The sequence below is a fragment of the Lithobates pipiens genome, unplaced genomic scaffold (genome assembly GCF_037356315.1).
Source record: "Lithobates pipiens isolate NorthernLeopardFrog02 unplaced genomic scaffold, aLitPip1_a1.2 Scaffold_10, whole genome shotgun sequence".
NCBI lineage: Eukaryota > Metazoa > Chordata > Amphibia > Anura > Ranidae > Lithobates > Lithobates pipiens.
In genome coordinates, this window is record NW_027507686.1 from 166,314,219 (window position 1) to 166,333,815 (window position 19,597).

The 19,597-nt window shown below is 45.9% G+C and overlaps 1 protein-coding gene across 4 annotated transcripts in view; it reads left to right on the top strand.

The window, feature by feature from the left end:
* Positions 1-19,597, top strand: part of SCYL1 (SCY1 like pseudokinase 1) — a 103,810-nt gene that overhangs the window by 14,283 nt on the left and 69,930 nt on the right. For all 4 annotated transcript variants that reach the window (XM_077459274.1, XM_077459290.1, XM_077459281.1 and 1 more), the window contains exons 2-5: positions 3,690-3,830; positions 4,606-4,728; positions 12,715-12,932; positions 13,042-13,132. In XM_077459274.1, the coding sequence (XP_077315400.1) occupies positions 3,690-3,830; positions 4,606-4,728; positions 12,715-12,932; positions 13,042-13,132 (573 nt within the window). The remainder of the gene's footprint in view (positions 1-3,689; positions 3,831-4,605; positions 4,729-12,714; positions 12,933-13,041; positions 13,133-19,597) is intronic.

Genomic DNA, 19,597 nt, shown 5'->3' on the forward strand with positions numbered 1-19,597 from the left:
GTGTGAAAGGGGTCTAATTCTTAGAAATAATTCGCTTAACCACTTGCCGACCGCCGCACGACGATGTACGTCGACAGAATGGCACGGGCAGGCATATGGGCGTACCTGTACGTCCCTGCCTTCCCGCGGGTGGGGGGCCCGATCGGGCCCCCCCCCGGTGCCAGTGGCGGTCGGTATCCATGCAGGAGCGATCCGGGATGAGGGGGCGGCCATTCATTCATGGCCACCCCCTCGCGATCGCTCCTGACGAATGGGAGTGAAGCATTGCAATCTCTCCTCCGTGTCGGTGTTTTTCGTTCCGGCACCGAGGAGAGAGGATCGGTGAGTTGCACCAACACGACACTTCACAGTAGAACATGCCAGGCACACTCACACCCCCCCTTTACCCCCCGATCACCCCCCAATTACCCCTGCCCCCCCAGTCACAGTGACACCAATTGCATTTTTTTTTTTTGCATTGGTGTCATTTGTGACTGTAATAACTGTTAGGGCAGTTAGGGTTAGCCCCCTTTAGTTCTAATGTACCACCCTAACCCCCCCAATAAAGGTTTAACCCCGTGATCACCCCCCGTCGCCAGTGTCACTAAGGCTGGGTTCACATTGCAGCGGTTTATGAGAACGGATGTGATTCGCACCGCACTGCAGTGCAAATCACATCCGATCTCTGTGCGATTCGAGTTCAGCCATTCGCCGCACCCGCCACACCCGCCGCACCCGCCGCAAATTCGCACGGGACCCTTTTTTTGGTCCGCAGTAGAATCGGATCGCATGGGTGTTCACACCATGCGATCCGAGTTTGCAGATCGCACTGCGATATGCGAACTGATCTGGGGGTGTCATTAACATTTCACTGACACTCCCAGCAGTATGCATAGGGCAGTGTGAACTGCCGCCGGGAGGCATGCGATGCGGGAACCCGCCGCGGATTCGTGGCGGTTCCGCATCGCTCCAGTGTGAACCCAGCCTAATAAGCGATCGTTTTTCTGATCGCTGTATTAGTGTCACAGTGTGACGCTAGTTAGGCAGGTAGGTATTTAGGTTCGCCGCAGCTTTTTATAGCGCCAGGAACCCCCATATACTACCGCATAAAGCCCCCTGATTGCCCCCTAGTTAACCCTTTCACCAGTGATCACCATATAACTGTTACAGGTGACGCTGGTTGGTTATTTTTTTATAGTTTCAGGGCACCCGCCATTTATTACCTAGTCTCACTAGTGTACCCCTAAATTTAGGGGTGTCTACTTTCCAAAATGGGGTCATTTGGGGGGGGTCTGTGCCATCTTGGCATTTTATGGCCTTCAAAACTGTAACGCCCTTAGAAAGCCTGAAGGCGGTGCTTGGTTTTCGGGGCCCCGTACGCGGCTAGGCTCCCGAGAAAGTCCCACATATGTGGTATCCCCGTACTCAGGAGAAGCAGCAGAATTTATTTTGGGGTGTCATTTCACATATGCCCATGGCATGCGTGAGCAATATATCATTTAGTGACAACTTTGTGAAAAAATAAAATAAAATAAAAAAGTTTAATTTTCCCGCAACTTGTGGCAAAATATAAAATATTCCATGGACTCAACATGCCTCTCAGCAAATAGCTTGGGGTGTCTACTTTCTAAAATGGGGTCATTTGTGGGGGTTTTGTGCCATCTTGGCATTTTATGGCCTTCAAAACTGTAATAGGTAGTGAGAAGTGAAATCAAAAATGTACACCCTTAGAAAGCCTGATGGCGGTGCTTGGTTTTCGGGGCCCCGTACGCGGCTAGGCTCCCAAAAAGTACCACATATGTGGTATCCCCGTACTCAGGAGAAGCAGCAGAATTTATTTTGGGGTGTCATTTCACATATGCCCATAGCATGTGTGAGCAATATATCATTTAGTGACAACTTTGTGTAAAAAAAAAAAAAAAAAAAAAATCATTATTCAATCGCTTGAGGCAAAAAAATAAAATATTCAATGGGCTCAACATGCCACTTATCAATTTCCTTAGGGGGTCTACTTTCCAAAATGGGGTCATTTGGGGGGGTTTTGTACTGCCCTGCCATTTTAGCACCTCAAGAAATGAGATGGGCAGTCGTAAACTAAAAGCTGCGTAAATTCCAGAAAACGTACCTTAGTTTGTAGATGTGACAACTTTTGCGCAAACCAATAAATATACAGTTATTGACTTTTTTTTACCAAAGACATGTGGCTGAATACATTTTGGCCTAAATGTATGACTAAAATTGAGTTTAATTGGTTTTTTCTAATAACAAAAAGTAGAAAATATCATTTTTTTTCAAAATTTGCGGTCTTTTTACGTTTATATCGCAAAAAATAAAAATCGCAGAGGCAATCAAATACCATCAAAAGAAAGCTCTATTTGTGGGAAGAAAAGGACACAAATTTTGTTTGGGTACAACATTGCATGACCGCGCAATTACAAGTTTAAGCAGCGCAGTGCCAAATTGTAAAAAGACCTGGTCATTGACCAGCAAAATGGTCCGGTCTGAAAGTGGTTAAATACATCCAAACAAGAGTCTAATAGACATCCCGGGCATGATAAAATTTGAAATATGAAATCATAACTTTTCTAGCTGGTCTATAACCACTTTTGATGTGAACTGACATTTTCTGGTTTCTATGGACAATTTCCAGTTTCCAGGCATAAAGAACAGTATTTATAATATAAAACTGCATGCAGTACACTGGACAAAGGGGATGAGTAAGATCACAGTATACTGTATCTATACTGTGTTTTTTTTTTTTTTTTTTTTTTTACTTTTTGAATTTGGCACCAAACTCCTTCCCCGTGCGTCGCAAAGCTCGCAGGGAATGGAGCTTGGCTGTCATAGACCGAGCGAGACATGATGGCTCGCTGATCACATAGGGGAGACATCGCTGGATCCAGGGGACAAGGTAAGTAACCCTCTCCATGGATCCAGCGATGCGATCCCGATGTGAATCTGGCTCAGGAATACCGCTTATGGTAATGAAATCTTACCCCAAGCCAGACTCTGGAATACCGCCAGGGAGGTTAATAATCGGCTACTTAACAGTCCCAGGGTCCAGCGATGTGGGAGAACGAAGCCCTGCTCATTCCCCGCTACGCTCGGAGGTGCTGGCATTCCTACTGTGGTGAGTGGCGCCGCGTGCCGTGATACGCCATGCAGTTATCTGGGACCTGTCATGTGTCCCAGATGACTGACTGCGCCGAGGGGAAGTGACGTCGGGTGCCTGGGCACTGAAGGAGGCATACTATGAAGGACCCCCTAGCAACAGTCATTTAGAGGTGAGTTACATTTTTTTTCCCCAAAACTTTCTTTTATTTATTTTTTTATGAATTGTAATCTATTTTTTTTTTTTATTTTTTTGGGGGGGGGGGGGGGAAACCCCCACTTTAATTCTTTAATAAATATTTTAATTTCTGAATACATACAGTGGATATAAAAAGTCTACATACACCTCTTAAAATGTCAGGTTTCTGTGATTGGAGTTGTAAAGTTGTTATTTCACCTGTCAGTGACCACCCCCCCCCCCCCCCCCCACGTTTTACTTACATGTGTGTGTATATATTATTAATTTAATATCTTTTTTTTTTCCACCTGTTGGTGTTAGACGAGAATGATATTATTTCTTTTATACAACATTGTATTTACAGTCTAATGGCAGGTTCCTTTCTTCTAGATATTTTTATGTATAAATGTCTCTTCTTCAGGCCGGTGGTGATCTGGTGTCTGTATTCACTTATGATATCCGTCCGGGGGCAGATGAACAGACGCAAGCAGCTAAATCCGCACTAAAAAGAATCAAGACACTGCGACACCCAAATATTCTATCATATGTGGATGGATTAGAGGTAATTTGTCCCTTCAGCTTTCTTATGGTGTTAAGAACTTATTATTATTATTATTATTATTATTATTCAGATTACAAGACCGCTTCTAAAAGCAGTTTTCTGACTGCTGAATGATTGTGTTATTAGATCTACAGTATATATTCTGCCTCAGTCTTGCGTCCTCTTTCATATTGGCTACTCATCGTCCCAAACGTGTCCTGGTGTCGTTTTTCAAACTATTTGATGGTTTAATATACATGTACCCTACTGTCAGAACGGTTCTGCGGGTATCCCATACAGTCATTATTTTATAGATCTAGAAGTAGGAAAGTCTCTTTCTAAATGAGTTGCATATACAAATATGTTTATAACCACTGCTGGCTTTTCTAAATGGTTGCTGTTATTTATTTTTTTATTAATTACTTAACATAGTGATGTGACAAGGAGTCAGCAATTTATCATCTCTGACTTATTGAAAATGATCTCAGAAAACTGAGAACATTCCACACTTTTTTTTTTTTTTTGTTTACTAAAGAACTGTATTGGAGCATTGATGGGCATTATCTCCAGGACTGCTGTGAAAAGATCTCTGTACCTGATATAACAAACTCTTCCCCTCTGACAAAGCCATCCTATTTCGTTTTTGTGTGTGTATATATAGGAGGGGGTTGGTAGTATATCCAGAGGGTCTGTGACCTAGCAGTTCTTTAGAAAAAGAAGAAAAGTTACTTGTGATTTAACCCACCATTGTCCTGTTGATCTAAATTTTTTATTTTTTTTTTATTTTTCCCCACAGACTGATAAATGCTTGTACATAGTGACCGAACCAGTGATGACTCTGGGGACATATATAAAATCCAGGAGTGACTCTGGCGGGATCAGTGAATTAGAGATTTCCTGGGGTTTACACCAAATTGTGGTACGTGTTTTCATCATCCTTCCATTTTTAAAGCCTAGTACACACAGGCCAGCCGACATTCAGCCCGTGTGTATGGTAGCTGGCCCAACAGAAGATGGCCATTCAGCTGGCTTCTGTCAGACGTGCATGCTGGAAAACCAGCGGCTGACTGGCTCTCGATCATTGACCAGTGTTGCATAGTTACATGGTAGGTAAGACACCAGGGTGGATAATTTACTAAGAAGGCACTGCACCATTCATACATTAATTGGTGCGCCGGAAAAGTCAGTAAATGAATGTGTGCGAACCGGGGCAAATAATAATAAATACCTGCATATGTAAACTGTAACTGTCGCTATGGTAACTGCTTTTTTTTTCAATAGCACATGCCCAATACAATTTGGTTAATTTCATCTCATTGGATTTGCCTTGTTAGGCAATTAGTAATTAACCCTTTTGATGCTTATCTCATTCCTATCACTTCTAAAATATCTTTTAGATATCTTTTAATGTGTGTGTTGTTTTTTTTTTTTTTTTTTTTTCTCAAATCTTTCAATACATTACAAAGGAACAGAGAAGTGTTTCTAAACCCAATGAATGTATATTTTCAGATCTTGATCTTTAAGGGTCCTTTCACACGGGGCGGATCAGTTCTGATCCGCCCCGTGGATGTCCGTTTGCTCAGCGGGGATCACTCCGCCGATCCCCGCTGAGCAGGGAGATGACAGCTCCGTCTCTGCACACTGCGCAGGGACGGATCTGTCACAGCGCCGCTCTCCCCTATGGGAGATCGGATGACGACGGACCGCAGTGCCCGTCGTCACCCGATCCGATCCGCAGACGGATGGAAAAATAGCTTTTTCCTCCGTTACACTTTTTCGGATCGGAGCGGGTCGGATGTCAGCGGACATGTCACCGCTGACATCCGACGCTCCATAGAGCTCTATGGAGCACCCGTTCAGGTCCGCCTGAAAAACTGACAGGCGGGCCTGAACGGGACGTTAGTGGGAAAGAGGCCTAAAGGTGACCATACACTGCAATCAGATCTTAAATTAGATTTAGTGCAAGAGGCTGTTTGATTTCCTATGTTTTGAATTAATTGATCAAGTGTGTCTTCCTATTACCTATTTTGCCTAAATATCGAGTTGTACAGAGATTGACTGGCCAATCAGATTGCATAGTGCATGACCATCTTAAGTGCCAAATTTGGAATTTGGAATGTGGATGTTCCATGACCCACTTGTATTTTTTACCTAATGATATTTCTTGGGCATTATACAAGGCACATGAAAAAACACCTTTTTCCAAGACATGCTAGAGTGATCAGGAATCTGCAAACTATGCGGAACGCACATCCCATGAGGCATTGTAAAACTCTGACATTCACAGACATGATGGGAATTGTAGTTGCTGACCAACTGGAGGGCTGTAGTTTGAAAACCCCTGTGCCAGACCATTATCAGGCTTCCAGAATTGGGAGAGTGGCATAAGAAAATATATAATATATATCTCTAATATGAGAGAGAATACACACAAGCAGGAATCAATATACATTGGCCCGAAACTACTACTGTACATAGGAGGTGTGTGTTTTGAGGCCAAATCATTTAGACATACACACATGATCCACACAAACACCACCCCATGTAAAAATAAATCAAAAATGATCTTAATTTGCAAATAAGGATCATCTCCTAGAACAGTGAGCAGGGCATGGTTGTGGGGAGAAATGAGCAGCAGTACAAGCAACTTCCTGGAGGGGCTTGATATCATTTCTGTGTGCTGGCCACCGCTTCCTGGAACCAGATATGTGCCAAGGGTACATACCTCCACACACACAGCAGTTGCGTATCACACGTACACAACGGTCGCTCATCTAGATGCATTTGGCGCATCTAGCTGCAGGAACCCAATTTCTATAGAAATTATTAGTAAAGCAGATACAGATTTCCAGGACTGGACTAACAAATGTTTATAGTGAAAGGCTGGTGTTTTCTGTTAAACAAGTGAAGGAATGTGACTTTGCAAAGTTAAATAAAATCCTTTTCTTATTTTTGCCTGGGGATAGAGTGCAGAGGGATTAGAAGTCTTGTCAGTTTTTTGGGAATGTATGCACCCCTGATAGGGTTGAAGACACCTCCCCAAATTTTGCCACTTTTTCCTTCAGATTTTTTTCACTTCCTGTCACATAGCCAAACAGGAAGTGAGGGTAAAACCCTACCATGTCTTTCCTTGGGGACACACAGGTCAATCTAAATAGTTTCCCTATTAGGTAAATTGCACTCTAGCATTTGTGTGTACACCCCAAATTATTAGGTATCTTGGACTTCGGGGGTTTATTTTACTAAAGTCAAATCCACTTTGCACTACAAGTGCACTTGGAAGTGCAGTTGCTGGAGATCCGAGGGGGACATGCAAGGAAAATGAAAAAAACAAAACAAAAAAAACAGCATCTTTGCTTCTACATAATTGGATGATAAAATCAACAGTGCATCCCCTCAGATTTTTCAGCAAGTACACTTGTATTGCAGAGTGGATTTGCCTTTAATAAACCCCAACATATCTAATAATTTGGGGTGTACACAACAAAATGCTAGAGTGCAATTTGCCTAATGGGGGACACTAGTTAGATGGACCTGTGTGTCCCCAAGGAAAGACATTGGCATGGTTTTACCCTCACTTCCGGTTTGTCTAAGTGACAGGAAGTGAAGCCCATTTTCAGAAAAGGGACACAAAGCCCAACCTAAAAAAAAAGACAAGCAGGGATTCTAACACTGCGATTCCCTCAATTGCCCACAATTAAAATTGTCTTGAGGTAGATTTTAGCTCAGTGCTCTAAATCAGTGGTTCTCAACCCTGTCCTCAAGTACCCCCAACAGACCATGTTTACAGGTTTACCTTCATCTTGCACAGGTGCTTTAAATCAGAGTCAATGGCTCGGTATTTGACCGCTATTTAGCTAAGATAAATTTCAAAAACATGTCCTGTCGGGGGTACATGAGGACTGAGGCTGAGAACCACTGCACTAAAATGGAAAATGGAATACTTTCCTCTCTGTAAATTTCCTTTCCTGGTGCCTATCCATGGCAGCATATGCATGCAAAGACATAACAAAGAAAATACAAAGAGAAAATACATGTGTTACAAACTCTATAAGGACCCCAAAATGTACTCTCTTGCCACATACAAACCATCAAGCAATCTTGCCTCTTTTTCAGGGCAGGGTAAAGAATGCTATCTGCACGCTTTATGTACCATAGGTTTGTGTGCTAATGAGGCAATTGAAAACACATGCAAAGTCCACGAAACACACAAAAAGTTCACACAATGTAGAGACAGAACTTCAAAGTGGGTACACATGTTAAGGATGTCCTTAAATTACTAACTCAAAAACACACTCTGAGTATACCCAGAAAAAAAGTGCGGTTCACACACAAAAAAAAAACCAAAGTCTCTGAGCATGCCCAGAACAACCCAAATACAGCTAGCACAAAATACGCCACCCCCCCCTGTCCAAAATTAAGCACATCATCCAGCATGCTACAAAAAACAGATGGTTCAAACACCCCCTCGGTCCAGGGGGGCAAACAAAGAGCCTAACATGGGCAAAACTTATACAACAAATACCATTGCAGTCTATGGGAACTGATGTGTTCATTTTGCAAGTCCCCACTTGGCTGGCTTATATTCTAGTTATTGGCCTTAAAATGGTTATGGGGGGCCCTTTTTAAAAATGCTAAATTTCTTAAAAGCTGGTAACTTGGGGGGGGGGCTTAATCTGCCCGTAAAGTGGTGCATCTGTAGCATGTATCCAAAAATGTTGCTTCAAAGATGTTCGGCTTTAGAGAAAACATACAAATCGACATTGCAGCTGCAAGATTTTAACCCAAAACCAAAAATAGCCTGCCCCCTCAATACAAGGCCATTTGGTTCTGTTAAGGCTTAAAATGAGAACCCCCCCCCCCCGTGAAAAATACCACCTCATACTAAAAAAAATATTGTGCCCCCTCCCTCACACCAACAAACCCCTAGCCAAATACACAGCAAGCCAGCCCATGAAAGGGGGGTGGATGCTTGGGGGCAGGGGGGGCTTGGGCACACCAAAAGTCAACCACCTTGTTCCCATATTCAGGGGGACAAGGGCCTCTTCCACACAACCCCCAGTGGAGTTAATCCCCTTTTTTTTTTTTTTAATGCATGCCAATATTCTGTTTGCTTTTTTAGCAGAAGGGGGCCCTCCCCTGTCAGAACACAATAGCTCAGTAGGGGAGATCACTGTACTAACATCAGATTGTTAGTACATCAGCTTCAACCCGGGGCTGTTCGTGTGTTTTTTTTTTTTTTTTTTTTTCTTTTTTCATTCAAAAATAAAAAAAACGAATGGTGGGTGCGAGTGTTTAGATTGTATAGGTTTTCCGCTTTCACAAAAGGCACTGATAAATCCCATTAATGGACTCTTGCAGGCAAACTGTCTGGGCCCTTGTTCTGCTTTTTTGAAGTAGTGAAAATCCAATTAAAGTGCTTCAGCCATGCTTATAGCGTCTTGATTTTGGAGGACTTTTGCCTTTTGAATTCAGTCTGTTATGCTGGAGTTGCAATGCTTAACCCTTTCATGACTAACCCTTTTTTTGACATTTGGTCAAACACACACACACACACACACACACACACACACACACACACACACACACACACACACACACACACACACACACACACACACACACACACACACACACACACACACACACACACATATATTTATTTTAGCAGAGAATAAAATGGCGATTGTTGGACTTTTTGGGTAAAGGGACACTTTCATGAATTAAAAAAAAAAAAAAACAGTAAAGTTAGCCCAATTTTTTATATAATGTGAAAGATGATGTTACGCCGAGTAAATAGATACCAAACATGACCAGCTTTATTGCACACACTTGTGGAATTACGACAAACTACGGTACCTAAAAAATCTCCATAGGCAATGCTTTCAATTTTATTTTTTTTTTTATTTTTTTTTTACGGTTAACAGATTAGAGTTACAGAGGAGGGCTAGTGCTGGAATTATTGCTCTCGCTCTGACGATCGTGGCGATACCTCACATGTGTGATTTGAACACCGTTTACATATATGGGCGTGACTTCTGTATGCGCTTTCTTTGCTGCGCGAGCTCGCGGCGATGGGGGCACTTAAAATTTTTTTTAAAAAATAAAAATTTTTTTTTATCACTTTTATTGCTGTCACAAGGAATGTAAACATCCTTTGTGACAGTAATCGGTGGTGACAGGTACTCTTTATGGAGGGATCGGGGTCTAAAAGACCTCCAATCCCTCCTTTGCACTTCAAAGTATTCAGATTGCCGTTTTCAGCGATTCTGAATACTGTATATTTTTTTTAAAACCAGTGCCATTGGCAGCTATGTAGACGGGAAGTGACGTCATGATGTTGCTTCCGTGTTTACAATTGGGAGACTGGAATAAAGCCGATGTCCCTAGCCGCTGGAAGCGTCGCTTTGTTGATCAGGGCTCTCAGTGGAATGGGAGGCCTGGTAAGAGCGGCGGGAGACGGCGGGGAGTGGGGGTCGTCTCCTTCCGCTCCTCTGGTATAACAGCCAAGCGGCTTTCAGCCACATCAGTTGTTATCGCTGGAAAGCCGATCGCCGGCTCTAAACGGTATAACCCCTGAAAGCCTAGTACGCACACCTACGTACGCTCGGCGGCAAGGGGTTACAACAGAGTTCCACCCAAAAGTGGAACTTCTGGTTTTAAGGACTCCTGACCCCGACATGCCACATTTGACATGTCATTTTATTTGGGGGGGGCGAGCGGGTACCTAGTTTTGACAGGTTCCCAGCTCCCACTTCTGCTCATGGCACTGCAGCCAAGTTCTCCTCTCCCCCCTCGCTCTCTGCAATCTTCTGGGACACGTCGCAGGTCCTAGAAGATTGCCTGGCCATTCGGACTGCGCAGAGCAACTCGCGCAGTGCTGCACTCGTCCGTGAATTTACAAGTTGTCTCAGCCAGGTGCCCACACTTGCAATGCCGGCGCTGCGGAAGGGCGAAAGATAGAAGCAAGGCTTTGGGCGGCCACATCACTGGACCATGGGCCAGGTGAGTGTGTTTTTAATAAGACAGCAGCTACACTTTTTGTAGCTGCTGACTTAGACCCCATTCACACCTGAGCGTTTTGTAGCTTGAAGCCTGAAGCTACAAAACGCTAGAGGGGAAAAAATGTATTATTCTCAATGGAGATGGTTCACATCTCTACTCCATGTCGCCTGAAGCCAAACGCCTGAAGCTCAAAACAAGTCCCGGACCCTTTTTTGTTGCTCGAATTGAGCAGATTTGGGCGTTTTTATTCTTTTAACATTGGTGACCTTTTGCCCTGCACAAAATCGCGGTAAAAAACGCAGCAAAATCGCGCGATTTTCTGCTTGAAAACACTACGCTCAGGTGTGAATGCAGCCTAATAAACAGAAATGGGTGGTACTCGGCTTAAAAAAACAAAACACCAAAAAGCAGCTAGCTTTTTGGTAGTCTTGGAGTTGTGCATCCGAATAGCGGAGTGTGAGGGGCTGTTGCAATATCTAAAGCTGAATTCCAGGTAAATATACCAGAAACACCATTTAATTGTAGTTATGTGTTCATTACAAATCATAAAATGTATTTTTGAATGCATCTCATTTGATAGAACAAATGTGCATTGACTACATCCTCTTGTTGTTCCCTATACAGTAGATTGCAGACTGGGAGAGGGAGGGTCAGTACTTTGAGCAACAGGCATTGCTTCTTAGACTATAAGCATGCTGTCAAGAGGTGAGAGATGACCTCATTAGTCTGGTGCTCCACCTGCATTGGCAATTTTTTTTTTTTTTTATATGCATTTCATGATCATTTCCAAACTGATATAAATGCACGTAATGACCTTAACCTGGCTTAACACACTTTAATTCATAGCGGAAACATCTAAACACAGGAAAGGTGATCTTGGAGGCATAACAGTTGTTTGCCCTTCCCAGGTGCCCTTTTTAAATGAAGTGCTACATTTAGGGCCCTGAGTGTTCAGGGACAAAGGGCTAGCTGCTAAATCTGTCCCTTCACGGTGCACTGCTATTAGACAACCTTATGTGCAAGGTGTGTGAGGCCTGGTTCACACCTGTATTTTTTTTCATTGCGTTTTCAGTTTTACAGAAATGCACTGCAGTCCATTTTAAAGTGGGGTCCTATGGCTCACGTTTTGGATATGTGCGTTTTCCACCAGTGTGTTTTTTTTTGGAAAGGGGCAGTAACCTTTTTGCCTGCAGCATGTTCCGTTTTTGGTTCCATAGACCTCAATGAAAATGCATCAAAATTGCAGTGCTTGCTGGTTTCTCCTACGAGACAACAGACACCTCGCAAAACGCATTAAAAACACGTGTGAAAGAAACCGAAAATGCACTGGGAAAGTTCATCAACCACAACCTGCTGAACCATAAGAAAGGCCTTCTGCACACAGCTGCATGCGACCCACAAAACAAACGATCGGGTGTATTTCTCTGCCCAGGAATGAAGGTGGATCACACATACAAATCAATGACAGGTTGGCTGAAGCTGTGGCTGTTACAGTATATATAGAAATGTCATTGTTTACATTTGTACTGGGACTTGCCCACTGCCCGGATAGCACACCCTCTGCATCCAGTGTGCATGTCACCAATGGGTTATGTGTATTTATCCATACAGCTGTGGATTCAGCCAGCTTGTTGGGGGTGGGAAATTTTAAATGCCAGGCAAGCCAGTCTAGGAGCCAGCAAGTACTTCTAAACTTGGTTGACAGCTTTAAGAAAAATAAAAGCATAGAGATATTGTCTGTGTCTCTGGTGTGTCTCTGGTGTGTCTCTGGTGTGTCTCTGGTGTGTCTCTGGTGTGTCTCTGTGTTTGTGTGTGTTTCTTTAATACCAATTGATTCATTGATATTGATATTGGTATATGTTCACATAAATAACACTTGTGTCTTTTTGTTTGAATCTAGAAAGCGCTCAGTTTCCTGGTCAATGACGGTAACCTCATTCACAATAATGTCTACATGTCGTCAGTGTTTGTGGACCGGGCAGGGGAGTGGAAGTTGGGGGGACTGGATTATATGTACCCAGCAGGTAGTGAGGAAAGTGCACCCAAAAAAGGACCTGAGCTGGAGAAGTACAATCCCCCTGAGAAGTCAGACCGCTCAAAAACATCTAGAGAGAAGTGGTAAGTGGAAACATTGTACTGTCTATTACTGTCTATTGTCTAATACTGTACTATCTGCTGATTTATATGATCTGGTCCCATTTTTGACAAAGTGACCTCTCTGTAACAGGTCAGCTGACATGTGGTGCCTTGGTTGTTTGATATGGGAAGTCTTTAATGGCCCTCTCTCTCGCCCAACTGCGCTGCGTTCACTCGGAAAGGTCAGTGCAAAGTATAGTATATGAAATGCAGAATTGTTCCAATCCCTTTTGTTATCTGTGGTGGCTCTTTTTAAACATGCTGTGACTCTTGGCTTGCACACATTTGTATGGTAAAAGTGGAGACTTCTTTCCATTCAAGGGATACAATTATGTTGCAAAGGAAGACTCAACACTGCTTATTACTGAGGCAAAAGCATCATTCAAAGCACATTAACCCATAGCCAGCAATCAAATATTTTTACGAAGTGGTTTTCAGTAAACTAAAATTTGATTAGCTGCATTTGTTTTCCACCATTTGTACCATTGTACCTTTTGTACCATTGCTTTTTGTAGCCAAAGAAACACCTATATTGTATGTCTTAAAGGGGTCTTAAAGACAGAAGGTTTTTATCTTAATGCATTCTAGTTCATTCGAGTTTTCAGCCCATTGGACCTCCCGGTTATCAGACCAATGGGTCTGCGATCTGATTTCCGTAGGTTACAAGACAGTTTCTCTCTTGGCCGCCAAACAGATTGTTCCCCTCCAGCATACCCACGTCCCCGGTTCCCCTGGAGGCCCTGCTAGGGGCAGTAAGGGACTTACTGAATCGGGGTGATTGTACCAGTTCCGGAATCGGAACGCTTCCAGGGGTTCTACTCAAATCTGTTTGTGGTTCCCAAGAAGGAAGGGGTACGTCCGATCTTGGACTTAAAAGCCCTCAATTGCTTTGTAAAAGTGCAGAGGTTCAGAATGGAATCGGTTCGCTCAGTAGTCGCTGAACTCCATCAAGGGGACTCCCTGGCATCTTTGGATATCCAGGATGCGTACCTGCACATACCCATATGCCTTCGGCATCAAAAATTTCTGCTTTTGGCAGTCAGGGAAGCCCATTACCAGTTTGTGGCTCTTCCCTTTTGGCCTGGCATCAGCCCCCCGAGTCTTTACCAAAGTACTGGCTCCAGTATTGGCGTTGCTGCGACAACACGGGATCGCGATCGTGGGTTACCTAGACTATCTCCTCCTGAGAGCTTCTTCCGCCTCATAATTAGAGGCTGATGTGGCGATCACCATTCAGACTCTGCAAGAATTTGGTTGGCTGTTGAACCTAAAGAAGTCGGTGGTTGTGCCGACCCAGCATCTGGAGTACCTGGGTTTACTATTGGATTCCAGGGAAGCGAGGGTCTTTCTCCCCTCAGACAAATTACAGACTCTCAGATCTGCGGTCAAACTACTCATGAACCGCAAGTGGTCATCACTCCGCTTTTGCATGCGAGTGCTGGGGCTCATGGTAGCCTCTTTCGAGGCAGTACCTTATGCCCAGTTCCACACCAGAGTCCTGCAGAAGGAGATCTTGACAAAATGGGACAAATCTCCATTGTCCCTGGATCGGCAGATCCAGGTGAGCCAGCCAGTCAGGGATTCCCTGATCTGGTGGTTAAGGTCCCCGGTGATTCCGGCTGGAAAATCGCTCCTTCCGCTGAATTGGACGGTGGTCACTACAGACCCCAGTCTGGCCGGCTGGGGTGGAGTGATGGGGATTCAGTCAGCTCAGGGCCTCTGGTCGACGGAAGAAGCCAAGTTGCCGATCAATCTGCTCGAATTGAGAGCGATCAGGCTGTGCCTCCACACGTGGTCGACGTCCGACCAAGATACAGTCAGACAACGCCACGGCTGTGGCATACATAAATCACCAAGGGGGAACAAGAAGCTCTGCCGCTGCTCAGGAGGTCGCTCACATACTTCGGTGGGCAGAGGGACCAGTTCCGGCCCTATCAGCCATTTACATCCCGGGGGGTGGAAAATTGGCAGGCGGACTATCGGAGTCGACAGATGCTGGACCCAGGAGAATGGGCATTGCATCCGGAGGTATTCAAGCTGCTGTGCCTGAAATGGGGCACACCAGATGTGGATCTATTGGCCTCCCGACTCAATCGGAAGGTCCCGAGATTCGTGTCCAGGACAAGAAATCTGTGGGCTGATGCGTCAGACGTGCTGGTGGCTCCGTGGGATCAGTATCAGCTGATCTACGCCTTTCCTCCGCTGAAACTGTTGCCACGTCTGCTTCACAGAGTGGAGGTCGAGAGGGGATTCCAGTAATCCTGAATGCCCCAGATTGGCCTCAGCGGGCCTGGTACACAGACCTGGTTCGCCTGGTGGCAGACGCTCCCTGGCGGCTGCCGTTGTGAGAGGACCTCCTATCTCAAGGTCCAATCTTTCACCCTGCTTTACCATTGCTGGCTTTAACGGCCTGGCTGTTAAAAGCCAGGTATTGAGGAACCAGGGTCTGCCGGACTCGGGGATTCCAACTATGCTGAGAGCGTGGCAATCTTCTTCCAGGAAGATATACCATCGTACTTGAAAGGTCTACATCTCCATGAGTGAGGAGAAAGGGTGGCATCCCCGCTCTTTCTTCTCCATATCCAGGATCCTGCTGTTTTTTCAGCAAGGTGTAGACCAGAGGTTGGCGTTGATCACCATTAAGGGGCAAATTTCAGCTTTGGCTGTCTTTTTTTCAGCGACCCCTAGTGTCTCACTCGCTAGTGAGTACTTTTGTTCAGGGGGTGTGCTATGTAGTCCCTCTGGTGCGTCCTCCGTTGCCTCCGTGGGATTTGAACCTGGTGTTGGCGCTTCAGAAGCCGCCGTTTGAGAATATCGAGGAGATTCCTCTGTTGACCTTTTCACAGAAGGCGGTCTTTCTGGTGGCCATCACATCAGCCAGGAGGGTTTCGGAACTGGCGGCCTTGTCCTGCAAGTCGCCTTATCTGGTCATCCACATGGATAATGTGGTGTTGCGTCCGCAACCATCCTTTCTACCGAAAGTGGTCTCGGCATTTCATATCAATGAGGACATTGTATTACCATCGTTGTGTCCTAAGCCGAAGCACCCCAAAGAGGTGGCCCTTCACGCTCTCGATGTGGTTAGGGCTCTAAAGGTGTACTTGTCTGTCACAGCTTCCTTTCGGAAGTCAGACTCACTGTTTGTTTGTTTCGGTGGCTGGTCCTAAGAAGGGTATGGCGGTCTCATTGGCCACCATTCCCAGGTGGATCAGACAGATTGTATCCCAAGCCTACGCCTTGAAGGGGCAGGTGCATCCCTTTCCAGTCACTGTCCACTCTACAAGAGCAATCGGAACGTCTTGGGCCTTCCGACACCAAGCGTCTGGTCGTCTGTCCATATGTTTACCAAGTTCTACAATGTAGACGTCAGTGCATCGGCTGGTGCTGGTTTTGGCCGTAAAGTTTTACAGGCGGCCGTGTAGTTGCTATTGAGTTTTTTTCCCTGTTTTCTCGATTAAAAACGCAGTACTGTTTCATTATTTCACTGTTGCATTACTTCCGCGAGGTTACGGTCTGGGGGATCACTCCTGTTGAGGATGCCCGGTTTTGTGGTGGAGTTCCACACACTGCTGTTTTTTTGTGGGTTTAGTTTCACTAGTTCCCACGTGCCATGGTGGATGAAGGTTTTTTTTTTTTTTTTTTTTTTTTAACAAAGATTTTTATTTATGTTTCAAACAAAAGAAAAACAGAAAACAGACATGCATCAGCAAGGTACATACATATTTTGAGTAGACAGATAATCAAATTGTATCACATAGAAAGCACAGACAGTTCTTAACAGTGTGTAGAGTCACTAATCATTGCAGCATAGAGTGCAAAACCTCCCCGAGACCTCCCCCCACCACACAAAAAACCACAGAAATTACAAAAAAGGGAACCCCCACCCTCCACTCCCCCTAGCCTAAGCAATGGTCAAATGCTTCGCCTCAACCCATGCCGCCCAAATCTTTCCAAATTTCCCAGGGCAGTTCCTGCCCAGATATGTGAGTTTGTAGAGCGGCAAAGCCGCGTTCACCAGGGACTGCCACAGTTGTTTAGTAGGAGGGAGAGGTTGATTCCATTGCAGTAGTATGGCTTTCCTCGCATAGAGTGTAGTGTAAAAAATAAACAGTTTCTTCCCCCAGGAGATATCCAGAAAATCATAGATACCCAGCAGGAGAGGTATCGGGCTAAGTGGAATCGTAAGCTCCCCCTCTGCATTAATATCGGCCAGGACCCCTCTCCAAAATCCCACTACCCCAGGGCAGGACCACACCATGTGAAAAAAGTCAGCATCATCTTCTTTGCATCTGGGGCAGGTAGTCAATCGGTCAGGGTAAATCCTTGCCAGGCGTGCCGGTGAAAAATATACCCGGTGGAGGAACTTCAATTGTATAAACCTGTCCCTTGCAGAAATCGCAAGGGTCAGGTATTGCTGTAAACCCTCCTCCCAGTCCTCCTCAGTAAGCTCCGGAATGTCGCCTTGCCAGAGCTCAAACAAATGGGAGATCCTGGTCTCCTCCGATACGGTCAGCGCGGCATACACCATGGACAGTGTGCGGGAACCACCCGCACCATCATGTAGTGGGAATAAAAGTGATTTCGCCCAGTTTATACTTATACCCGAGAACTGTCCAAACCGGTCTATATGCGACAATGCCGCCTGTAGGGAGGCTCCGTCGTCCTTGAGATACAACAAGGTATCATCAGCGTATAACGAAACTTTTTCCTGCAAAGGACCCCGGACAATACCTCGAACCTCAGGAGAGGAGCGGAGAATAGCCGCCATAGGTTCAATTGCCAGTGCAAAAAGCCCCGGGGACAGTGGGCACCCCTGCCTGGTTCCCTATGGAGGGGAAAGAGCGGGGAGAGGACCGCACCCGTACGCACTCTGGCCGTGGGAGCTCTGTACACCGCCCTGACCCACGAGATAAAGGCTGGACCGAATCCAAATCTATGGAGGACTGCCCACAAATAGTCCCACTCCACGGAATCAAAGGCCTTCTCCGCGTCTAGGGAGACCACAACCTCTTCCCCGCATTCTGCATCCCCCGAGGCCAAAACAGTAAAGAGCCTGCGAATATTAATATCTGTCCCCTTCCCTGGCATAAAGCCAGACTGATCCTCATGGATCAAGGTAAGTATAACCTCGTTCAGTCGCCTGGCAAGGATTTTGGTCAGCACTTTCGCGTCCGAGTTGAGTAGGGAAATGGGTCGGTATGACGAGCACAGCTGGGGGTCCTTCCCAGGTTTAGGGATCACCACTATGATGGCTTGTGCCATAGATGGAGGAAGTTCTCCCTCCCGGAGGGACACGGTAAGCATATCATGCATTCTAACTGACATCTCCTTTAGGTAATGCTTATAAAATTCCGGGGGTATCCCATCCTCCCCAGGGGTCTTCCCCGGCTGCATGGACCCCAGTGCCACCCGGACCTCCGCCAGAGTGATCGGGGAGTCCAGACCGTCCCTGGCCTCAGAAGTAAGGGCAGGGAGTGTCACCCCCTCTAGAAAAGCACTTAACTCCTGCGCTGAGTACTGCACCCTAGATGAGTAAAGGGTGGAGTAGAACTCTGCAAAGCAAGCGTTGATGGCAAGGGGATCCGTCACCATTGTCCCAGCACTATTCTGTATTCGAGGGATAGTGGAGATTGGGGCCTGCTCCCTCGAGATCCAGGCCAACAATCTCCCCGTCTTTTCGCCCTGTTCAAAAATCCTCTGCGTCTGAGCCAGTTGACGTTTGCTTGTCTTAGCCACCCTAAGCAGCACCACCTCTCTATACGCTACTTTCATATCCTGAGCCGTGAGCGGGTTACCCGTGAGGGTGAACCGGGTCTCCAGTTCTTGGGCCCTGGCCTCTGCCTCCTCTACCGTGATCTTATCATTCCTGCGCTCCCGACCAATGGAGGAGAGGTAACACCCCCTCATATAGGCCTTGAAGGCATCCCAGACCATCCCCCCAGAAGCCGTGCCAACATTTGAGGCCCAAAATCCCCGGATTTCACCGCCCATCTCAAAGGCAATGGTGGGATGCTCAATCCAGTACCTAGACAAACGCCATAGTCTATCCCTCTGAGGGGTAGAGGTTTGCAATGTACACAGCAGTGGGGAGTGGTCAGAGATGCCCCGAGGAAGTAACTCTATTCCAAGGACCCTGGGAAGCATGGGGGCACCAGCGTAGACTAGGTCAATACGGGAGAGTGTGTTGTGGGAGGAGGAGTGGCACGTAAACCGGCGATCTGATGGGTGTTTCCACCTCCAGACATCCTCCAGCCCAAACACCTGTGCCCAGCGAGAAACTGGAGAGTCTGTGGCCCGGTCAGGCGTCAACCTATCCAGGGAAGGGTTAGGAGGAATATTAAAGTCCCCTGCTATAACCACATTGTCAGTCTGGAATTGGGCTATCAGGGCAGTCAGTTTATGTAGTAGAGACAGATCCGCAGGAGGAGGCATATAAAGACCCACCAGCACCATTTCTATCATGTCTATTGTGGCATGGACCAGCACGTATCTCCCGTCCTTATCTGTGACAATATCAAGAGGCTCAAAATTAAGGGACTTATGGATAAGGACGCTAACCCCCCGGGCATAGCCGGAATATGTGGCATGATAGTGGTATCCCACCCAGGGCCTCTTCAATCCCATAATCCTTCCCCCCACTAGGTGCG